Source organism: Talaromyces stipitatus, genomic scaffold, assembly GCF_000003125.1.
Source record: "Talaromyces stipitatus ATCC 10500 scf_1105507295511 genomic scaffold, whole genome shotgun sequence".
NCBI classification, from domain to species: domain Eukaryota; kingdom Fungi; phylum Ascomycota; class Eurotiomycetes; order Eurotiales; family Trichocomaceae; genus Talaromyces; species Talaromyces stipitatus.
Genome location: NW_002990119.1, coordinates 897852 through 915361, shown reverse-complemented (window position 1 = coordinate 915361; position 17510 = coordinate 897852). Strand labels below are relative to the sequence as shown.

General features: G+C 44.3%; 8 protein-coding genes across 8 annotated transcripts, besides 2 other annotated features; 3 read left to right on the top strand and 5 right to left on the bottom strand.

The window, feature by feature from the left end:
• Positions 1–217: 217 nt before the first annotated feature.
• TSTA_100380 (uncharacterized protein) lies at positions 218–848 on the bottom strand (the record flags this gene model as incomplete). Its single annotated transcript, XM_002485986.1, has 2 exons — positions 218–351; positions 479–848. 2 exons carry the CDS (start codon positions 846–848, stop codon positions 218–220), a joined length of 504 nt encoding a protein of 167 aa, XP_002486031.1.
• Positions 849–2237: 1389 nt separating this feature from the next.
• Positions 2238–3004, bottom strand: TSTA_100370 (uncharacterized protein). The gene is made up of 2 exons (XM_002485985.1): positions 2937–3004; positions 2238–2886 (listed from the first exon to the last, which is right to left on the bottom strand). The coding sequence occupies exons 1-2, from the start codon at positions 2947–2949 to the stop codon at positions 2477–2479; spliced, it is 423 nt and encodes a 140-aa protein (XP_002486030.1). The 5' UTR covers positions 2950–3004; the 3' UTR covers positions 2238–2476.
• Positions 3005–3706: 702 nt separating this feature from the next.
• Positions 3707–3910: a mobile genetic element.
• A 423-nt stretch (positions 3911–4333) lies between these two features.
• Positions 4334–4522: a mobile genetic element.
• A 484-nt stretch (positions 4523–5006) lies between these two features.
• On the top strand, positions 5007–6123 carry TSTA_100360 (uncharacterized protein; the record flags this gene model as incomplete). The annotated part of the gene is made up of 4 exons (XM_002485984.1): positions 5007–5033; positions 5136–5187; positions 5411–5719; positions 5966–6123. 4 exons carry the CDS (start codon positions 5007–5009, stop codon positions 6121–6123), a joined length of 546 nt encoding a protein of 181 aa, XP_002486029.1.
• Positions 6124–7741: 1618 nt separating this feature from the next.
• TSTA_100350 (uncharacterized protein) lies at positions 7742–8014 on the bottom strand (the record flags this gene model as incomplete). Its single annotated transcript, XM_002485983.1, has 2 exons — positions 7742–7852; positions 7874–8014. The coding sequence occupies 2 exons, from the start codon at positions 8012–8014 to the stop codon at positions 7742–7744; spliced, it is 252 nt and encodes an 83-aa protein (XP_002486028.1).
• A 2645-nt stretch (positions 8015–10659) lies between these two features.
• Positions 10660–11643, top strand: TSTA_100340 (uncharacterized protein; the record flags this gene model as incomplete). Its single annotated transcript, XM_002485982.1, has 2 exons — positions 10660–10746; positions 10800–11643. The coding sequence occupies exons 1-2, from the start codon at positions 10694–10696 to the stop codon at positions 11641–11643; spliced, it is 897 nt and encodes a 298-aa protein (XP_002486027.1). The 5' UTR covers positions 10660–10693.
• A 349-nt stretch (positions 11644–11992) lies between these two features.
• On the top strand, positions 11993–13606 carry TSTA_100330 (uncharacterized protein; the record flags this gene model as incomplete). Its single annotated transcript, XM_002485981.1, has 4 exons — positions 11993–12314; positions 12377–12478; positions 12526–12832; positions 12887–13606. The coding sequence occupies 4 exons, from the start codon at positions 11993–11995 to the stop codon at positions 13587–13589; spliced, it is 1434 nt and encodes a 477-aa protein (XP_002486026.1). The 3' UTR covers positions 13590–13606.
• A 102-nt stretch (positions 13607–13708) lies between these two features.
• TSTA_100320 (short-chain dehydrogenase, putative) lies at positions 13709–14850 on the bottom strand (the record flags this gene model as incomplete). Its single annotated transcript, XM_002485980.1, has 2 exons — positions 13709–14641; positions 14704–14850. The coding sequence occupies 2 exons, from the start codon at positions 14848–14850 to the stop codon at positions 13709–13711; spliced, it is 1080 nt and encodes a 359-aa protein (XP_002486025.1).
• A 493-nt stretch (positions 14851–15343) lies between these two features.
• On the bottom strand, positions 15344–16783 carry TSTA_100310 (siderophore biosynthesis lipase/esterase, putative). The gene is made up of 2 exons (XM_002485979.1): positions 16533–16783; positions 15344–16462 (listed from the first exon to the last, which is right to left on the bottom strand). Exons 1-2 carry the CDS (start codon positions 16584–16586, stop codon positions 15443–15445), a joined length of 1074 nt encoding a protein of 357 aa, XP_002486024.1. The 5' UTR covers positions 16587–16783; the 3' UTR covers positions 15344–15442.
• Between the last annotated feature and the right edge of the window lie 727 nt (positions 16784–17510).

Sequence of the window (17510 nt, the reverse complement as noted above, 5' to 3'; positions counted from 1 at the left end):
CTACTACACAGGCTGTCATTACTGTTCACATCGCCAGAGATGCATCTGATAAAAGAGGGCATGGGACTTATAGTATTAGGAAGATTTTCCTGCTTCGAAGTTCTAGTCATTTGTTTCGTTGCTCAAGCTGGCATGGGATATAGTCTTGAAGCTCGAGTCGTTTTATAATTATGCTTTAATGTACTTATCCTCCTTTCACGCTTATGACGAAATAATTTTAAATAGCATTGTATATCATAAATTCGTTTCTAGTCAGGATACTTGATGAATATCCATTCACACGCTTGGGTTCAGGGATATGCATCCTGTATTGCCATAGCTTCAAAAAGTAATAGATACCAATGCGTATGCCTATAATAAGTTAAACTGCACCTAGAGATAAGAAGTTTACACATATACTCTGGTAAAATAGCGGACATCTGTTAAGACTCAGCTTTTGGTTGTTGACAATCATCACAGGCGTCTTCTTCAAAATCACCATCTCGAACGCAGGCACCGCTCTTGATCTCATCGCTCGCTTCTGCCTTAAGCCTATCAGCGTCAATCCCAGCTTTCCGTAAATCCTCCATAGTTTCGTTAGCCTCTTCGTGCAGAGCTTCTCTCTCGAGATAGAAAATTAGCGACATAAACTTTTCGTCGATAACGGAACATAGCCTGTCATTAGCGACGGCTACGACCTTGCCCTCTGGATACTTGAGATAATACCCGCCGTTTTCAGGGCCGACGAGCGCGCCCAAATTGGAGTGTTGGAGTTTGGCGAATCCAAGCTTTGTTTCGGCGATTATGACGTTTGGAGGAAGAGGCGATTTGTATCGCGTCAGAGTGAAAATGTTATTCATACTCGCCATGATCGACAAGGAGTTTTAGGAGAGATAAATTCACAGGGTTGTTGATGGAGGATTAGGATGATGTTGAAGCTAAATAGTTATAGGAGTAAAAGAACGAAGTCATTGAGGGCGGAATAGATACTGCCAACAGGACCGCGGGGCCAGGGTCAACAGAGAATCCTTAGGCATCCATCCTCTTACTTGACATTACACGAATGACGTTAGGCGCGCCTTGTATGAATGAATAAATGATGTTTATTACTCCTGGAGGGGTTTATCCTATAGGGCACTATCATAGTGCGCTAATTATATGCAATTCGTGTGTTTCCGCCCTATTCTCCTAAAAGCCGCATGAAAGTACATTGCCAATGCATTCGTCAAATTGCCCTTCTGTAACAGTGTTACGAGGAATATGTATAGTCACGTTCGAGAGGGATTACTTAAGGGCGAAGTACATAAGGGAGGGGTATGGAATGTCAATGTACTGAAACCTATCTCTTCTGCTTCCGCAGCATGGATTCTATATAAAAGACATTCATGTCGTTTCGTGGCAATACATTGTTAACCATAGCCAGCTGAACCTTGATCTTGATCATGACCAGATGAAATATCCACACCTTTGCCGCTCTCTGTTCTCACATCAAACTAACCCTAACCCCTAAGAAATTGGACAGGTATGTTGGTTCCTACACCGCCACAGAGGATATAGGCGATTAGGCTAATATGTTCATATGGTTAATAGAACAGAAACAGCTGTACCTACATCAATTCGGTGAACATTATCTATTAGATAGGCTCTTCTCCATTGTTCAGTATTCCTGTTTGAAGCTCTACTGAATGCCCGGCTTCTTTACCTCCCCCCTCCCAGCTCGGAGTTAGAGCATAGTCCCTAGTATTACACATACGAGGTGTGATTCAGGAAAAAAGAAGAATTGTAGGTGTCAATAATCATCCTACTCACTAATCTAAAGTAGCCTTGAAAGCAAAGCTTGAAGCGTCCACGGTTATATTAATGGCCAAGCCCGATCATCGTCTTGCCCCTCATGCCCACTCGGAGCTCGCTCACTTTGGCCTCTTCGACTTCGAGGATTCTGCTTCATATTCGATGCGGTATTTTCCATTCTGTTTTATATGTATTGTTTCAAGATTAGCAACAACGCTTCCATTCTTTCTTTCGATCACTCATCCCAGACCTCTCACACTGTCTGAATCGTACGAGACAATCGATAAAATAGAGGGGATATAGGAAAATTCCTAGTCTGAGGCTCTGGCTGTGTCAGCGGTTGTTCCTGCTCCTGCATTTCATCTGAGGGCCCTGGCTGAGCAGATTTATCATTCGATAAAGACGAGGTAGTTCCCGCATCTGTGGCAACAGTAGATCGAGAGACTTGATTTGAACCGTTGACTCGTACGATAAAGGAGACCTGGCCAGATAATATCTGACCAAGCTGAGACTGCATTGATTACATTATTTGAATAGAGTCCTGTAACGCGAAAAACTTGAGCAAGAACTAGCCAAGAAAGCAGATTTACAGTTTCAAAAAAGATTTCCTAGCTACACTAATGCCCCGTACGAGTCGAACTAACCCAAATTCAAAGAAATCGAAGCCCAAACAGAGTAGTAAGGTAGCAATCACAAGTAGAGCATATTAGGAGCCTAGTGCCAGGTCCCATTTCATCATTCCAAAGCTAGCTTTGGCATCCGAAGACATGTCCATATGGTGAGAGTTGTCACCATCCAACAGAGTGCGGAACTCCCAATATGCGATAAAGTTACTACCATCCAGTAGAGCAGCAACCACGACTTCGTCGTCTTCTAATCCAAAGTCGACGTACTTGGCAGAAAATTTTGGTTCTTGATTGAATTTTCTCTTGTATTCATCGACCCAGTAGTCTGATAGTTGTAATCTGAAACGTTGAGGAGAGTATTGCACGGTGGGAAAGTTTCGGTGGATGTTGGTAACTTCTCGGGGAACAAGGAGCATGTAGCTGTCACCAACGTAAATTGTAAACGGTATGTCTGGTCTTGTGATGCTGCATTGAAACTCGGCTGATTCAACTGAGATGGTGTCAGGCCAAGATCATTATAGAAAAGTAGTGTCAACTCACAAGTGATAGGCATCGTGATCTATATTCTTAGATCTGTCAATCTGGTGCTGTAATGTAGCATTGGTGTCGAAGACCTGGCTGACCACCCGCTCGGGTCAGTTGTTGGAACGCAATACGCTATCCCTAATTAGGAATCCATCACAATACTAACATGAAGAAATTTCGAGAACTAGATTTACATACTGACGAGATATAGACATCCAATCAGCTTTATATGCCTATGTCTACAAGGTTCGACTGGACGTCATCTCATGATCTAGTTTGTACAGGACCTCACATATAAAAGAGGTCAACATTCCTGACAAGTTTTGTATTAGGGAGTGTGCATCAATACATAGAAATTCTCAACTCTAAGTTCTTATTATTTGCCTATATTCCGTATTCATCCTAGCGTAACCAAGCTCCAACATCAGCCGCCAGTCAGCTGGACGGAGGGATATTCCGGGACATCGTACTACGGAGGTGGGAGTCAAAAGTGATGGAAATAACAAGAGAGATCGGTGGCTATTAGTGTGTTTTGTCATCACATAGCCATACACCAAAATTACCATATCAATCTATGAGAGCAGAAAAAACTAGATATGTATATGGGGTTAATCTAGAGACGTCCACCTTTCTAGATGCCTCATTAAGCCTTTTGAAGCTATAGATAGTCCCCCCAACCCCCCTAATCCCCTCTCATCCTCTATATATGCCCGGAACGAGAGCTCACCTTTACGCCGGCAACGTTTACGCACGTCACCTCGAGGTCTGCCCTCCGGATATTCATTCCCACCTTCTAGGCGTATAATTTCTGGTATATGAAAAGGAATCCTCTCAATCCAGGCTTGTATACGATGCTGTGGGAGTCCCGCCCAAGCATTCTCCCATAATTCTTTAGCTGTTTTTCTATCCCCTGCTGCGCCTTGGAGAGTTGTACGCCTTTTAAGCCAAAACCACGTCGGTTCGATAGCATTCAAATCTGGAGGAATTGCCAGGCCAAAGGAGTTGATTGACCTCATGGAAGGAGTAAATCCCTTTTTGATGGAAATGGGCATGCGACGGGGCGTTATCTTCCATTACTATTGTATCCGGCCGAGTGCGCTTACATTCCTGGGCAAAAGGAAGGAGTTTAGACACAAGAACTTTCTAACATAAAGTTAGCTTCGATATCACGTTTATATAGTGAATCCCTATACCGTTTGATATCTATATCAATCAATGCCACCCTTGCCGTTTCGAATTAGCTTTCCATTTTTCGCAGTAAATTTAAACGCTGGTTTCCTTCCTTTACGAAGGCATAGCTGCAGATTCCGAAAAGCTTGATTTAGCTCCCATTCTTCCCCGGCCTTCCTCTCACGCTCTCGATTCACAAGTTATAACTCTTTCTCGGCTTTTTTTGCTGCCAATTTGTTCTCCGATTCATATATATGACAGGGCCCCTTGGCATTGTATGAAAAACAGCCCCAAAACATAAATCCAGAAGCGTTCTTATAACGCCTGCGAATAACGATATGATCATAACATTCAAAAACCCTGCGCCAAACCCGGTTAGAGCCTCTTTGGTGGCCTAGGATAACAGAGGTCTCATCCGTCCAATAATACTTTTGACGTCCTCTAGGGTCCAGTGGCGGTGTTGGATAGCGAATTCGTATCTTCTTCGTCTCATCTCTTCTGTCAGACCAGGTTTCACAGCTGGCTTGCATTTGCTAAATTTATTGAACTTCAAAAGACGTAAAACAGAGGATTCAGAAATACCAGCTTCATACGGGCCCAATGCGACGACCACTACAGCATCGGCTACCCCAACATGCACTTTATCCTCTTACAATATTCAGGCTAGCGATACTTGCGTGGGCATTTCGGGAGCGAACAATGTCTCAACTCTTTTCTTAATCCAGGAGAATAACTTGGACATTAGTTGATTTGGATTGTATGAGAATCGGACGCTTTATCTTCCACCGTCTTGCACGATGTACCAGCTGCAATTGAACGACACCTGCAGCTCTTTAGGAAGAGACTTGAACATTACAAAAGCCCAACTTCTAGCTTGGAATCCGATGGTTATTTCGGTTGCTTGAATCTCGCTTCATGGAGAGGCTGGTATATTTGTGCCAGGTAAGGAACGTGCAATTGGTCGCCAGCAGAAGGGAACTCTGTTGTTCTGCTTCTCATAGCTCGATGACTGGGACAAAGTGGGCAACAGTTCTACAACACCAGCACCGGTACCTGAAGATGCCCAAGCCCAATCCAACAAGTATTGCAGCCAGTGGTATGAGGCATATATACGCTTGAGATTCTCTACTTCTTTGTAGACATCATTACCCTAACCGATCAATGTTAAGGTCCAATCTGGAGACTACTGTGCGTCCATCTCAGTCAAATTCAAAATATCCCTGGACGATTTCCATTTTTCTAACCCACAAGTGAACACTAACTGCACTAATTTGTGGCTGAATGCTTCATATTGTGTCCGAGCCGTGGGTGACATTAAGACCTATTCTGGATATCCAACATCAACCGCATCGTATACATTCACCAAGCCACCGGTTCCCACCTTTACACCAGCTCCTATAACCCGCGTCCTTTGAATCCACATGCGCCCGGAACTCTCACAAAGTGTACTTTGTACAAGAATGCATTCAACGATATGGATTCCGAAATTCTCAATTCATGTGAGAACTGGGCATCAGACTACAAAATTGAAGTAGCCAGCTTGATAAGCTGGAACCCTAGTCTGTCTACAACGAATTGTTCTCTACAGGCAGGGTACAGCTACTGTTTGGACTCCAGTGTTCCTCCTGGTGAGATATTCATATTCACTTCATTCAGCTCATCGAACAATTCAAATTAATAACACATCATATTACTAGCTCCGCCGGTACCTGTCTTCTACGACTGGTGCAATCGACCAAACACTACTCTGATACCATTCACCTCTGTCCAGCCGTCAGATTGTGATTACTATATCCAATTACGAGCAGTTGACCAAAGTTCAGCCCTACTTGCGATCGCGTAAAGGCATTGCCCATTGATTCTTAAATAAATAGAAATTTTTAACTGCTCGAGATTTCCTGAACTGCTCAATATCACTGTTGCCGATGTTATGACATCGAATCCTCGGATCGGCTCAAATTGTGATACTGCATTATGGAGTAAGCTGTCTACTGATGGATATGAACAGCTTCGTGTTCATAGGAAGCAATGATCAATACCTAGTTGATTAGCACTAGGAAGAGGTGTAAGAGGCCTTGAACAACAAGCTGAAGCAGGGCGGAATCATATGTTCTATAATATGATAACGAGTCTTCTGAAACATGCTAAAGATAAATTTGATTCAATAGATCGCCGACAAGAAATTTGTCACCAGTCAAGTAGACTCTACAAACTTAGGATATCCTCTTTCCCCAAGCGGCATAATATGCCTTGGCAACTCCAGTGCTCTTTGCCTCCTCTACGATTTGTGGTCTTAACTCCTCTAGTTTTGCCGGAGGAATCGGCCAGTCCTTCATACCTGTGAATAGTGTTAAAATACCGCTCTTGAAGATGTAAGAATGCAACGCTAAGGAAACATATCACCAACCTTCCAGTTTAGGTTTCAGTGTGCCGACCATCTTCATCAAATTGTAAACTCCAACTTGGCTAAGCTCTTCGGTTCCGGCACCCTTGTCCAGTTTTGCAACGACTTCTTTACCATCAATATGTGACAACCTGTCAGAGTTCTCTAGAAGTGGCCCGATTCGCAACCCAGCATTTGTATCCTGACCTTCCGTTATTCGCTATTTCAGGTTTGCATTTTGCGGCAAGTGATGATCTTTCCTGAGTGGATCGTAGTCCTAGGCGATGGAGCAGAATACTGATACTGTGCATGCCGACTACTTGCCATGTCCAAGGATATAGTAAGCTGTTAGTACACCTATCTATCTCATTGGCTGCATCAAGCGACGTTGAGCCACATTGCGTTTCTAAAGCGTCGATAGTGGGGAATTTCTCGGAGCAAAGCTAAGCTAGAAAGGTGTCCGAAGCCAGAAAAGTAAGGATTTGATCTCTAGTATCTGTCAGATAATTGGGATGTCCGGAAGCAGTAAAACGAGGTGAACAATCAGAAGCTCAATCTTATAGCCCCCAAAATTTACCCCTCTTGACGACTCACAAATCACCCCCGCCAAAAGTGTCTATAAAGACCTGGCATTAAAACTTGATGTATTGGAACAGACAGAGAGAAGAAACGGAATACACACAATCTTGCTAGTCACTTCTTCTTTTCTCATCCCAGTAAACCACTATTCAGGATTGGACTGGAATAAACCTACCAATCCTCTAGTATCAAGAACGGGTCGACACTTCTTCTATTTTGTTTGATAGTCCAGGTATATGATTCGCACGTTATGATGTATAAAGTTTCGAACAATATCTTACAAACGGTCACGTAAGACGTTAGATGCAGAGATTAAGCATTATCTATCAGCTACCACGGGCTTAATCGTTTTTGGGTTCCCTCACCTAGCACGAGCATCTGCCTTATCTTATCTTCAATATATAGAAGTCTTTCGATTTGTTCACTGGACGCCTCCCGAGAGATAAGTTCTCAAATGTCGGGGGATCCATGATAGAGAATCGCCCTTTTGTGATTACTAAATGGCAGTTGATCCTGGACGAGCTTGTCCTTTGTCACGTAGATTGAAATTAAAAGAATCTAGTAATGAGGCTTATCAGAGCTTGCATATTGACAGGGGCAAATACGAAACGAACATAGCCATTGCCCAGTATATCGTCCTGTAGGTCATTAGGAAGATCTTGCTCCCCCCGGCGCAATATCTAAAGGATCAGTTGAGCTTCTTTGCCATTGCTTGAAGATGCTTACTAAGTGTTTCTACCTGCCACACGAAATATAGCCGACCTGCCTGGGTCGTGGAGGTGTTATAACCGTGGATGATCTTTTTTATATACAGTACTACTGCGACAACACCGTTGCCACTAGCGACAACCAGTATTATTTCATTATGTGCTACAGTCTCACTGATTCCATGCGGACCACCAAATAATGCTCGTAGAGAAACCACGTTCAATTTCTCAGTACGCGCTCGATGAAGCAGCATGGTGGAGGTAACGCTACGAGGCTGTACCAGCAAATCAAGAGAGCCTTGTTTGCTCGGCGAAATGAATATGACAATAAACGGATAAGTCTGTATCCAGGACCACCAAGAGAGGGTTGGCATCCAAAGATTGATCCATTGGCCAGCTTGCACCCGGATAGGTCGGGGTAGCAGGATGCACACTCTTATTGTAGAGCTGGCACCGGTATCACAAGACACAATGGCACTGGGAAGAACCCCAACCAGTAAAAAGTTTATTTTGATAAAGCATATTGAAGAATTTTATGATAGATGTCATTGCTAAATTCTATACAAGCCAGCACCTGTTAGCCCCTGATGGCAGCAAAGGAAAGTGCCATATAATAGGCCTCTAAAGAGCGGTAAACACGACAAGAGGAGCACAGCGAAACAGACGACTCTCTATGAATAGTCATTGCCAGTCTCCTGAAAGGGCCAAGGAACTTACAATTAGTGTGACGAGATCACTGGACTGTCGCATCGAGAAATCGGCCTTTTGGGAGAATAGTGCCGTTAGTATCTGGAACAGAAGTAGAGCGGCCACAGTCCAGCTCATAGCCTGATAGGTTTAGTGGCACAACCACAGTGGTATCCCTAGCAAGTCAGATAGATAACTCAAATACAGGATAAAAACAAAAAGATCATATTAATTAAAGAAAGCGCACCGGCTTGTTTTCTAGCAGCAGCGACGGACGCAGTGCGAGAAAGCGTCAGAAAGATATTTAAGGCTATATAGAGAACATGGAGGAGCAGGCCAGCCCAAGTCCATAGTCTAAGAAGCTGATGACGGCACAAAAAATAAGGATAGCTGAAATGTTAAGCCAGAACTCGAGCCAAAATATTAGTCCACAGAGAAGTGAATGACAGAGCCTTAAGCACCAGTAGAAGTGCTAGAGGACTGCCTGTGGCTATCGCGTAGACGACAAGAATATCCATATTTGTTATGAGCTGACCTCATGACCATGTTCGGGCGAAGCCCTCACGGATATTGACATATAGAGTTTCTGTTGGTTTATAGGTGCAATCGAGATTCCTGGCACCGACGCGAACCAAGGAGAGGTCACGCGAAGGTACACGTGACCTCGTCAAGCAAGGACTATATAGACCGCGTCGGGGCCTCATTAAGAGAAGAGAACAGACGATTGAATACATTTGACCATAGTACTTGGAGTACCACCTGAAGCGCGTGTACGGACGTACGTACATTGTTTTATTGGCTTTATAAGCCAACCCACAGTTTCGCTAGATTATTGTTCGGCCTATATAAGATTGTACGCGCGTGAAAAACTTGTTGTTTTCTTTCTCTTTCCTTTCCTCATGTTACGTTTTCTATTCGAATATGCTCTTATAGTGAGCATTAGGCGGGACTAGCCCGTAACAATATTCAATCCATTACAACAAAGATGGAGAATAAGTATAGGAAGGTAGGAATTAGGAAAATCAAAAAGTCCCACCAGTGCTTTTTAAATGAAACGAGAAAAATCTAGCGGGACAATTTGTTTGAGGTCTGTTGGTTTGAGTTAAGTTTGATAACACTAACTTATGAAAAATAATAACTAGTTAACTAACAGTAGGAAATGGTGGAAAGACTCCACGTTCTCGTCCTCGCTCAACTATGGGCTACAGGTTGGCCATAATACTGGGAATATCGAGACCCACCATCACTACCCCGCTGGTAAGCCGTGGTTTTATCCACAATGGAGCCGTCCTGACAACAGCCCTGATGCGTAGAGCGTCCCGAGACTCTACCCAGACAGACACGCCCAAAATCGAAACTACAAGACGTAAGCTCAAAACGGGTTGAGAAATAGAGACTCAAGCAAGGTCTATACAATGGTACTTCTTTAGATATTATGAGGTAGTTTTCCAGCAAGTTGTTGAGTGTGCATTTGGATTAATTGAGCCGATCCAAATCGCAGAAACCTGTTGTGAATCGGTTCGGCACATTGCAAAACAAGTCTACTGTCTTGGATTTATCGGAGTATATTTGCCCTCATTCTCATAAAATTGGTAGAAGCTAGATGATACTATATTCCTCAGTTTAATGCTTGGATCAAACAGGGAGTTGTCCTCTATAATGAAGAATCAAAACTCCTCGCTTTAATACGTGTTCCTTCATGATCGGTAGGTCAGTTGGGCCTCACTGCGCTGTGTACTTCACCAATAATGCCTAACAACAAGCATATTGGTTGTGATGCCACGCTCGTTTATGTGATGTAGTTTACCTTACCCTCTATGTACTGTACGGAGTAGATAGTGTACAGTGTGGCAGTGCTGGGATGGCGCTACTTACGGTACCACGAAAAAAGTGTTGACACCCTTGTGCGGGTGTTACCGATATTGGGGGGTGCCAACACTTTTTTTATCCCACTGTACACTTAGCGTCGTGTTCCAGGCAAGAGTAGCACGATGTATGAAGTACAGTTGCTAGCTAGTTGTTAGAGAATCTACTTGTTGGAACACAGCTTGGCCTCCGTGAGTCACTTCTGGCTAACGTGCTTGATCTAGCGGTTGATAACCGACCCTATTTCTAACAGATCTGAGAGAAATGGATTATGTAACTAGCGCACTAGTGCCCTATGGGGTTAGTCCCTCCGGGCGTAATAAACGTCTTCATTCTCCAAATAATTGACAACTTCAGGACATCTCATCGTGGCGACAAGCATGTCTCGTCTAAGTTCAGATTTTCGTCTGAATTCAGATATACTGTATTCTGAGTATGTCCTATCGGAGCCGAAATTAACTATTCAGGGTCTAATATCACGTGCAGATTTCTCAGTTCAGATATCATAACACTGGCCACAGAGAATTCAGAACGAACATTCAAGATCCACAGAGCTTTACTTGAATCGAAGACCAAAGGGGTTTTTGGCAGGCTAGATAAATTTAAGGAAGGTACAGAAAACATATATCGTTTCCAGGACACTTCCGACAACACACTTTTGCGTTTTATAGAATGGGCATACAGAGGCGACTATCCCGAAAACATCGCGAAACCCAGCTTAGCAAGTACCAATCCCACGCTAGCATCATCCAGTTCCGATAATGATACAACGACTGCCGAAGATCCGTTGAGCTGCCATATACAGGTGTACATTTTCGCTCATGTGTATGGAATATCGCGTCTTGGATTAGTGGCGTATGACCGTATCACAGACCGCCTTAGAGCAATAAATAAACCAAAAGATGGAAAGGTGAAACTGCAGGTAATATCTCTAATGGATCTTGCTTTCAAAAAGATCCATCGAGGTGACAGACTCTTGACCTGGCTGGGAAATTATGCATCATTCTGTCTGAGCGAGCTGAGAGTAGTAAGCGAATTTCAGAAAGTGGTGGAAGAAGCACCATCTCTCAGCCTAGCTATGTTGAAGTATAACAATCCTGCTTCAGTTGCACCTTGGTCCCCGGATCCTGGACCCAACAGTTTTTCTGGATTCGGCAGTTTTTCTGCATCTAACGGGCTTTCCTCGCTCAGCAGTTCTTCAGCCTCGACAACTCTACTGCAAAATCGGAATCTTTTCGGCAGACCAGTATCACCAGCTCCACCAGCTCCACCAGGATCTATTTTTGGGCCTCCAGCATTCGGAGGAAGCGGCCCTGGCCTTCAACAGTAAGGGCCTTGAGGGGAGCAGGTGGGCAGTGGGATATGTCCCTCTGGTTTCTCATTGGAATCCTACAAGGAGAGTTGGATATTACTGTCCATTTTCTGGTCATTTTCTGGTCACACGTTCTGAATTTAATTTTGTCTCAATTCATGGTCTAGATGATTATAGCAAACCAACAGTCGATAACCCTAATTGCAATTCTTTGACCTGTATCAACCCTATATTAGTAACCCTAAATGGCTTGGCGTGTCCGATATCCGCTTAGACCCGTCTTATCTCCGGTTTATTCAGCCTTCACTCAGCTTCGACGTCGAAGAGTTCCGTACTGTGCATCATCAACCAAAGACTTGCTGCTGCCATGGATCAAACCTTTCTCTTTGTGGATGGTTTCGAAACCGGAAAGGCTGCAAGGCAACGAATACGGAGCCATGTTATGAACGGCAAGAATGCTGGCAAGAAGGTGCATCGACGCTCAAGACTCGGCCTGATGCCCTCAACTCCTTACTACCGAAGGTACAGAACTTCTGAACAATGCGACTCTCACAACGTAGACAGGGAATCCGGCATGAGTCAGGGTCTTCCATGCCCCCTTACAAACAGCCGAATTCTTGGAGACCCATTCCGTACTCTGTCATATCCTGTGGAACCTACTTCTTACTCGTTGGATATTTTCAATGAATGTAAGTAATCGTCTCAAGTTCCAATTTATTGGAGAATCCGTACCTAATTCAAGATATCCCAGTCTTCTCTCATGTCATTAACAAGTTCTACCCGTGCCACCTTGGTATCTCACCCGACGATGCCAAGTATTGGTGGCTCCAACTTTCACTCGCAGACGAGGCCGGTTGGTCTTTTCTCCAATTCAAGAGGTAGAACACTGAATTGATATAGCATATCATTGTATGATTGCCGTCACCGATGCGTGCATTCATTTCTTCCGTGGCGGAGGTGCCAGCACACGCGAAGCCCTCTATCATCGCTCTCGAACACTTACCTTAGTCACCGAGAGGTTAGCGGGCGATGATGCTCTGTCTGATTCTACGATAAGTCTTGTGGTTATGATGATAGTGCAGGAGCAAATTAGAAGAGGAGTTCCCGAAGCTCACATTCATTACGAAGGATTGAGAAAAATGATAGAGATACGAGGCGGTATCTCTCAACTGGAGCAAAGTCCCACATTGCTATTGAAGATATGCAAGTGAGTATTTGTACTGCACCCCGGGGTATGGCAGATATTAACCCCTGCTATAAGAATGGACAATATATATGCTTGGCAGTATGGCCGGCCAATATCTTTCTTTCGAGATTGCATGCCCGAAGCTAGGGCAAGGCTAGAATCTGAAGGACTTCCGTTCGACCTGTCTCTGGCTGAATCTGTGGCCCCTCCACATAAATTGAATTCTTGTCTTCGTGAAATACTGCTGGACGTGATAAATGTGTCCGTCCTTTTCAATCGGATCCCTCCGACTACACGGTTGAACTACATTACCTTTGCAGAACTCGTACACTCTATCTGCTATCGCTTAATCAAGTTTCAACCGCTTCATGAGCCTTCATCACTTTCCGATTTAGAAGACGTTTATCATATGGCACTGACGGTCTTTATGATGACTTTATTCATGAAATTTGACGATCAAAGACTCCTCCGATGTGAGGCAGTGTTCGAACGGCTACGCACTATCTTGCGTCGTAATCTTGCTGAGCTTGATACTGATCTGGTACTGTGGATGCTATTTATTGGCGGTATATGGATCAGGAATGGCCCTGATGACTCCTGGCTTTATACGAAGATAAGAAAGCTGACTCGGTCAATGGGACTTGACAGCTGGGAAGAAATTTACCCTGTGATTAGTGTTTTTCCGTGGATCAAAAGTTTGCACAATGGGCCGGGTGTTGCGCTTTGGGACTCCGTCTATGAGCTGTCGAGAGTAGGAGACCGGAAACTTCTGCCATAATCATAAATCTATATCCGTACAGCGCCTACATGAATATGGTAGAACCAAGAATAAGATTGCATTGCCAGCTATCTACCGGCACTCTCATATCACATAACCCCGGAATCATTTCAGTTTTCTTACCATTCGAACTTCTGATTGACCATCTCCTCGGACAACTTCCACAACTTTTCAGCCTCACTACTCGAAACAGCTAATGGCTGAGCATTGCTGCTGATCTGACAATCAGACAAGAACGAACCATAATTCTCTTTACCGTCCTTGGTTTCCCCTGGCCCAAGTTTTGGGTCTAGCGCTGCAACCATACTTGTCGAAGCTCCTGCGCCCAAAGGTCGGTAAGAGTAGACTCCCTTTTCGCGCAAAGAATTAACAGCATCCTTAATTTTTGGCTCGGCATTTCTGCCAAGTTCCGTTTCGATAATACCTGGATGCAGTGCCAAACCCAAGATTCCATGCTTTTCGTACAGCCTCTTGGTAATGCCAATTCCAAATAGAACATTTGCAACTTTGCTTACGTTGTAAGCTTCCAGTGGCGTATACGACTTGTTCTCGGGGTCATCAATCCCCCATGCCTTTTGCAGATCGTAGAATGGCTGCTCTTGCTCCGGTAGGTCCTTGTTGAGCTTTTCATATTTCATATCACTCCAACGCATACGTGCTACAGTCGGCGAGCCAGAACTGACATTGACGATTCTGGTAGCTCCCTTTGGAGACTTTTCGGCAGCTTTGATGAGTTTGGGCATGAGTAGACAGGTGAATAAAAAATGCCCGATATGGTTCGTTGCAAACACCATTTCGATTCCGTCGACGCTAAAGGTACGCTCTGGGAGAAGGGCGATACCTGCGCTGTTAATGATGAAGTCAATTGTGGGCACGTCGGTCCATGAGAGGAGCTTGGCTGCGGCTGAGCGGACGGATTGTTGGCTAGATAGGTCGATATGAAGCGCGCGATAGTCAACGTCGGGATACTTGACCTTCATAGCGTCGATGCTCTCTTCAAGTTTTGACATCGTTCGGCCTATCACTATGAGATGGGTAGGAGCTTGAGATGCCTGTTTACCGGTAGGCATAGACGTTAGATACGTAGAAGCACGCTTTAATGGAAAGTACTAACGAATGCTTCGGCTGTCGCATATCCGATTCCACCACGGTTTACACCTGTTATTACAACTGTCCTGCCGCGGATGTTCCCAGCAAAAGCTTGAGCAACCTCCAGGGCTTCAGTAGAGTCATTGTATTCGGGATGCGTTGTAGCAGGCATTTCGTTTCGAAGAGAGTTTCTTCCCTCTAACCGCGAAGGAGAATTCGAACAATTCAAAGATAGATCGGAACTATTGAATTTGTTTGACGATCAAGAAATAACTTTGCTCTGTGAGATGTCGGGCTATTTATACCCTTCATATCTGGTCCTTGGACGTCCTCATCATAGACAGTCACGCCTTGGAGCACCAGACATAACTCCCTGTTCCTCAGTGTAGGCTTCATCCTGGAGATAGCGGACATAAACTAGTAAAACCGAAGAACTTGTAGATATTTCGTACAGCTTTGCACTGGTACCTCTGTGAAACTCCTTTCCACCAAAATGATCCTCATCTACTTCGAAGCAGCGAATGAGAGATTGGATTCCTATTTGGGTGAAGAGGCTAACGAAAGTGGATCAATACAACCAATGAGAGATTGATCTCCTGTTTGGGTAAGATGCTTGTTGTGTTGCCCTAACCCTGGATTTCGAGGTAGTCATTATGCCCACAGTCCCACAATAGGCTCTGTCATTGGTAGCTGCTTTCAACTTTGGAAATGATAATTATCCTGCAATACATGCTATTCCCATTTGAATAGTATCAGCTCACGTGTCATGCGTTCTCTAGTTTTTGCAAATATCCCATAACCCTCCTAACTAAATCTCTCCGTGGCTCCGCCTGATCATCATTGCTCAATGCATGAGAAGCTCCCGGTATAATCCCGCTATATTCTTGATCCCAGACTTCATATTTCCCATTCCGATCCGTGGCGTTCCTCCATTTGGACAATAGTTTTTCCTTATCAACCCAATCCGGGACCGATTGATCTTTTCCGGAATACAAGACCAGCAACTTGTTCTTCAGTAGACCCTGCTGTTTGATCATTCCGAATGTCTTTGCTAATTGCTCCTCACCAATATCGGAGCTAAATAGATCATCTTCTCGTGGTGACTGTGGACTTTCGGGGCTCACGAGACTCAGAAATCTTCGTGCGCTAAGCGGAGTGTTGACTGGGTATCCAGTCTGGGATGTCAATGATATTGGCAAGAGAGTGTCGAACCGGGAATTCGTTTCTCTGTTCTGTCGATCCGCTTCTTTTGCAATTTTTTCTACTTTTTCATAGACTTCTCGCACTTCGCTGGGTGTTTTACCGCCAATCCCTTCCGTCAACACCCAGAGAATTGCCTCACGATCAGACACTGGTGCTTGCATGATGGCACCATCTAGTACCCGGCGTTTAATATGCTGAAGGTCCGAGTCAAAAACAGGCGTGGTTGTGTGCGGGTTCGGGCGATATAAGTAATGCAACACGCATTGACTTCCCGTGGAATGTCCCATGAGAACAATCTTGCTGTTATCATGACCAAATTTGCTGGCTTTGTATTCGCTTATATATTGTAGACACTGCGCGATCTCGTTTGTGTCTCTATCCAAATGCCCAAGGCCCCATGACTGATAGGATGATGTAAAGTTTAATGTAAATAGAGACCATTTTGTGGGTTGTAACGCGCGAACGAGATCGGAGGTGTATGATGTTGTTGCAAGACCGTCTCCCAGCCCTCCGACAAAGAGAATACTGTAAGGTTGTTGGACGGCATTGGATGTAAATTCAAATGTCACGAGAGTTTCTGTCTGTAAGCTCATAAGTATACGTTAGCTGATGCTTAACATGATTAAGCCGTAGTTAGAAAAGAAGTCATACATAATGATGAAGAATACCTGGGAGTCCGCCCTTGGGCCAGAATTTTGAGTACATGTTGGCGCTGAAAGAATGAAAAGGATGGGTCCAAGGGTAGATTCAAAGAACAGTGGGATAATTTTCTGGCCAAGAGTTAATTTTCCCACTTCAGCCACTCTTCAAGTATGCCTCGGTATTCCCCTCCAAGACTGCACCTGGAATTCAGTGCTAGAGCTGATTTCCGAGGTCGGCTTCAAAATGCAAATTCTGGACACAGAATTACCTCTCCATGACTCTCTCAGCACTAAATCTTTAGCGTCGTACATAGAGTGCTTACCAAACCAAGCAAGCATGACTCTGATCCTGTTTAAGAGTCCATTAGCTTTGGAAATTACGTTGACACTGAAAGATGTGACTAGATGATACGTATACCGTACAATACCATACTGTACTGATACACGTACTGAAATACGTGGTATGCCCCACAATCTCAAAAACGCGTAACGTACCCGTTCCAAGCCACGGAATCACAAGTTTGATGTCAATACATTCGTCATTAAAATGAAGGTTAAAGGCATTTTTCGCCAGATATGTCTCACCGAGGCAATTGTTGATATTAATTGTGGAATGTGCTGTATTCATGACGCTGTAGGCATGTTCAGGTAATCTTACTGTAATCTGAGTGAAATACAAATACATACATACGATACGGACCCATCGCGCTAAATCACGGATCAGATAAAATTTGCTCTCGGATCAGATAACTTTACCTAGTGGTCAACCGTGTAAACGAAAGTGATGTAACGTCCCGCTCCTTGTTCGCATCCACTTCATGCACTCTCGTGTTTTCCACATGATTGAACTTGCAGACCGTGCATATATGCGGAATTATTGGAAATTTTACGCAAAATGAGACCCGAAAATGACCATCCCACACCCTGCGTGGCATATGGTTTGCTATCTGAGTCAGCTCCACTGAAGCCCGAAAATGGCCGATCTCGG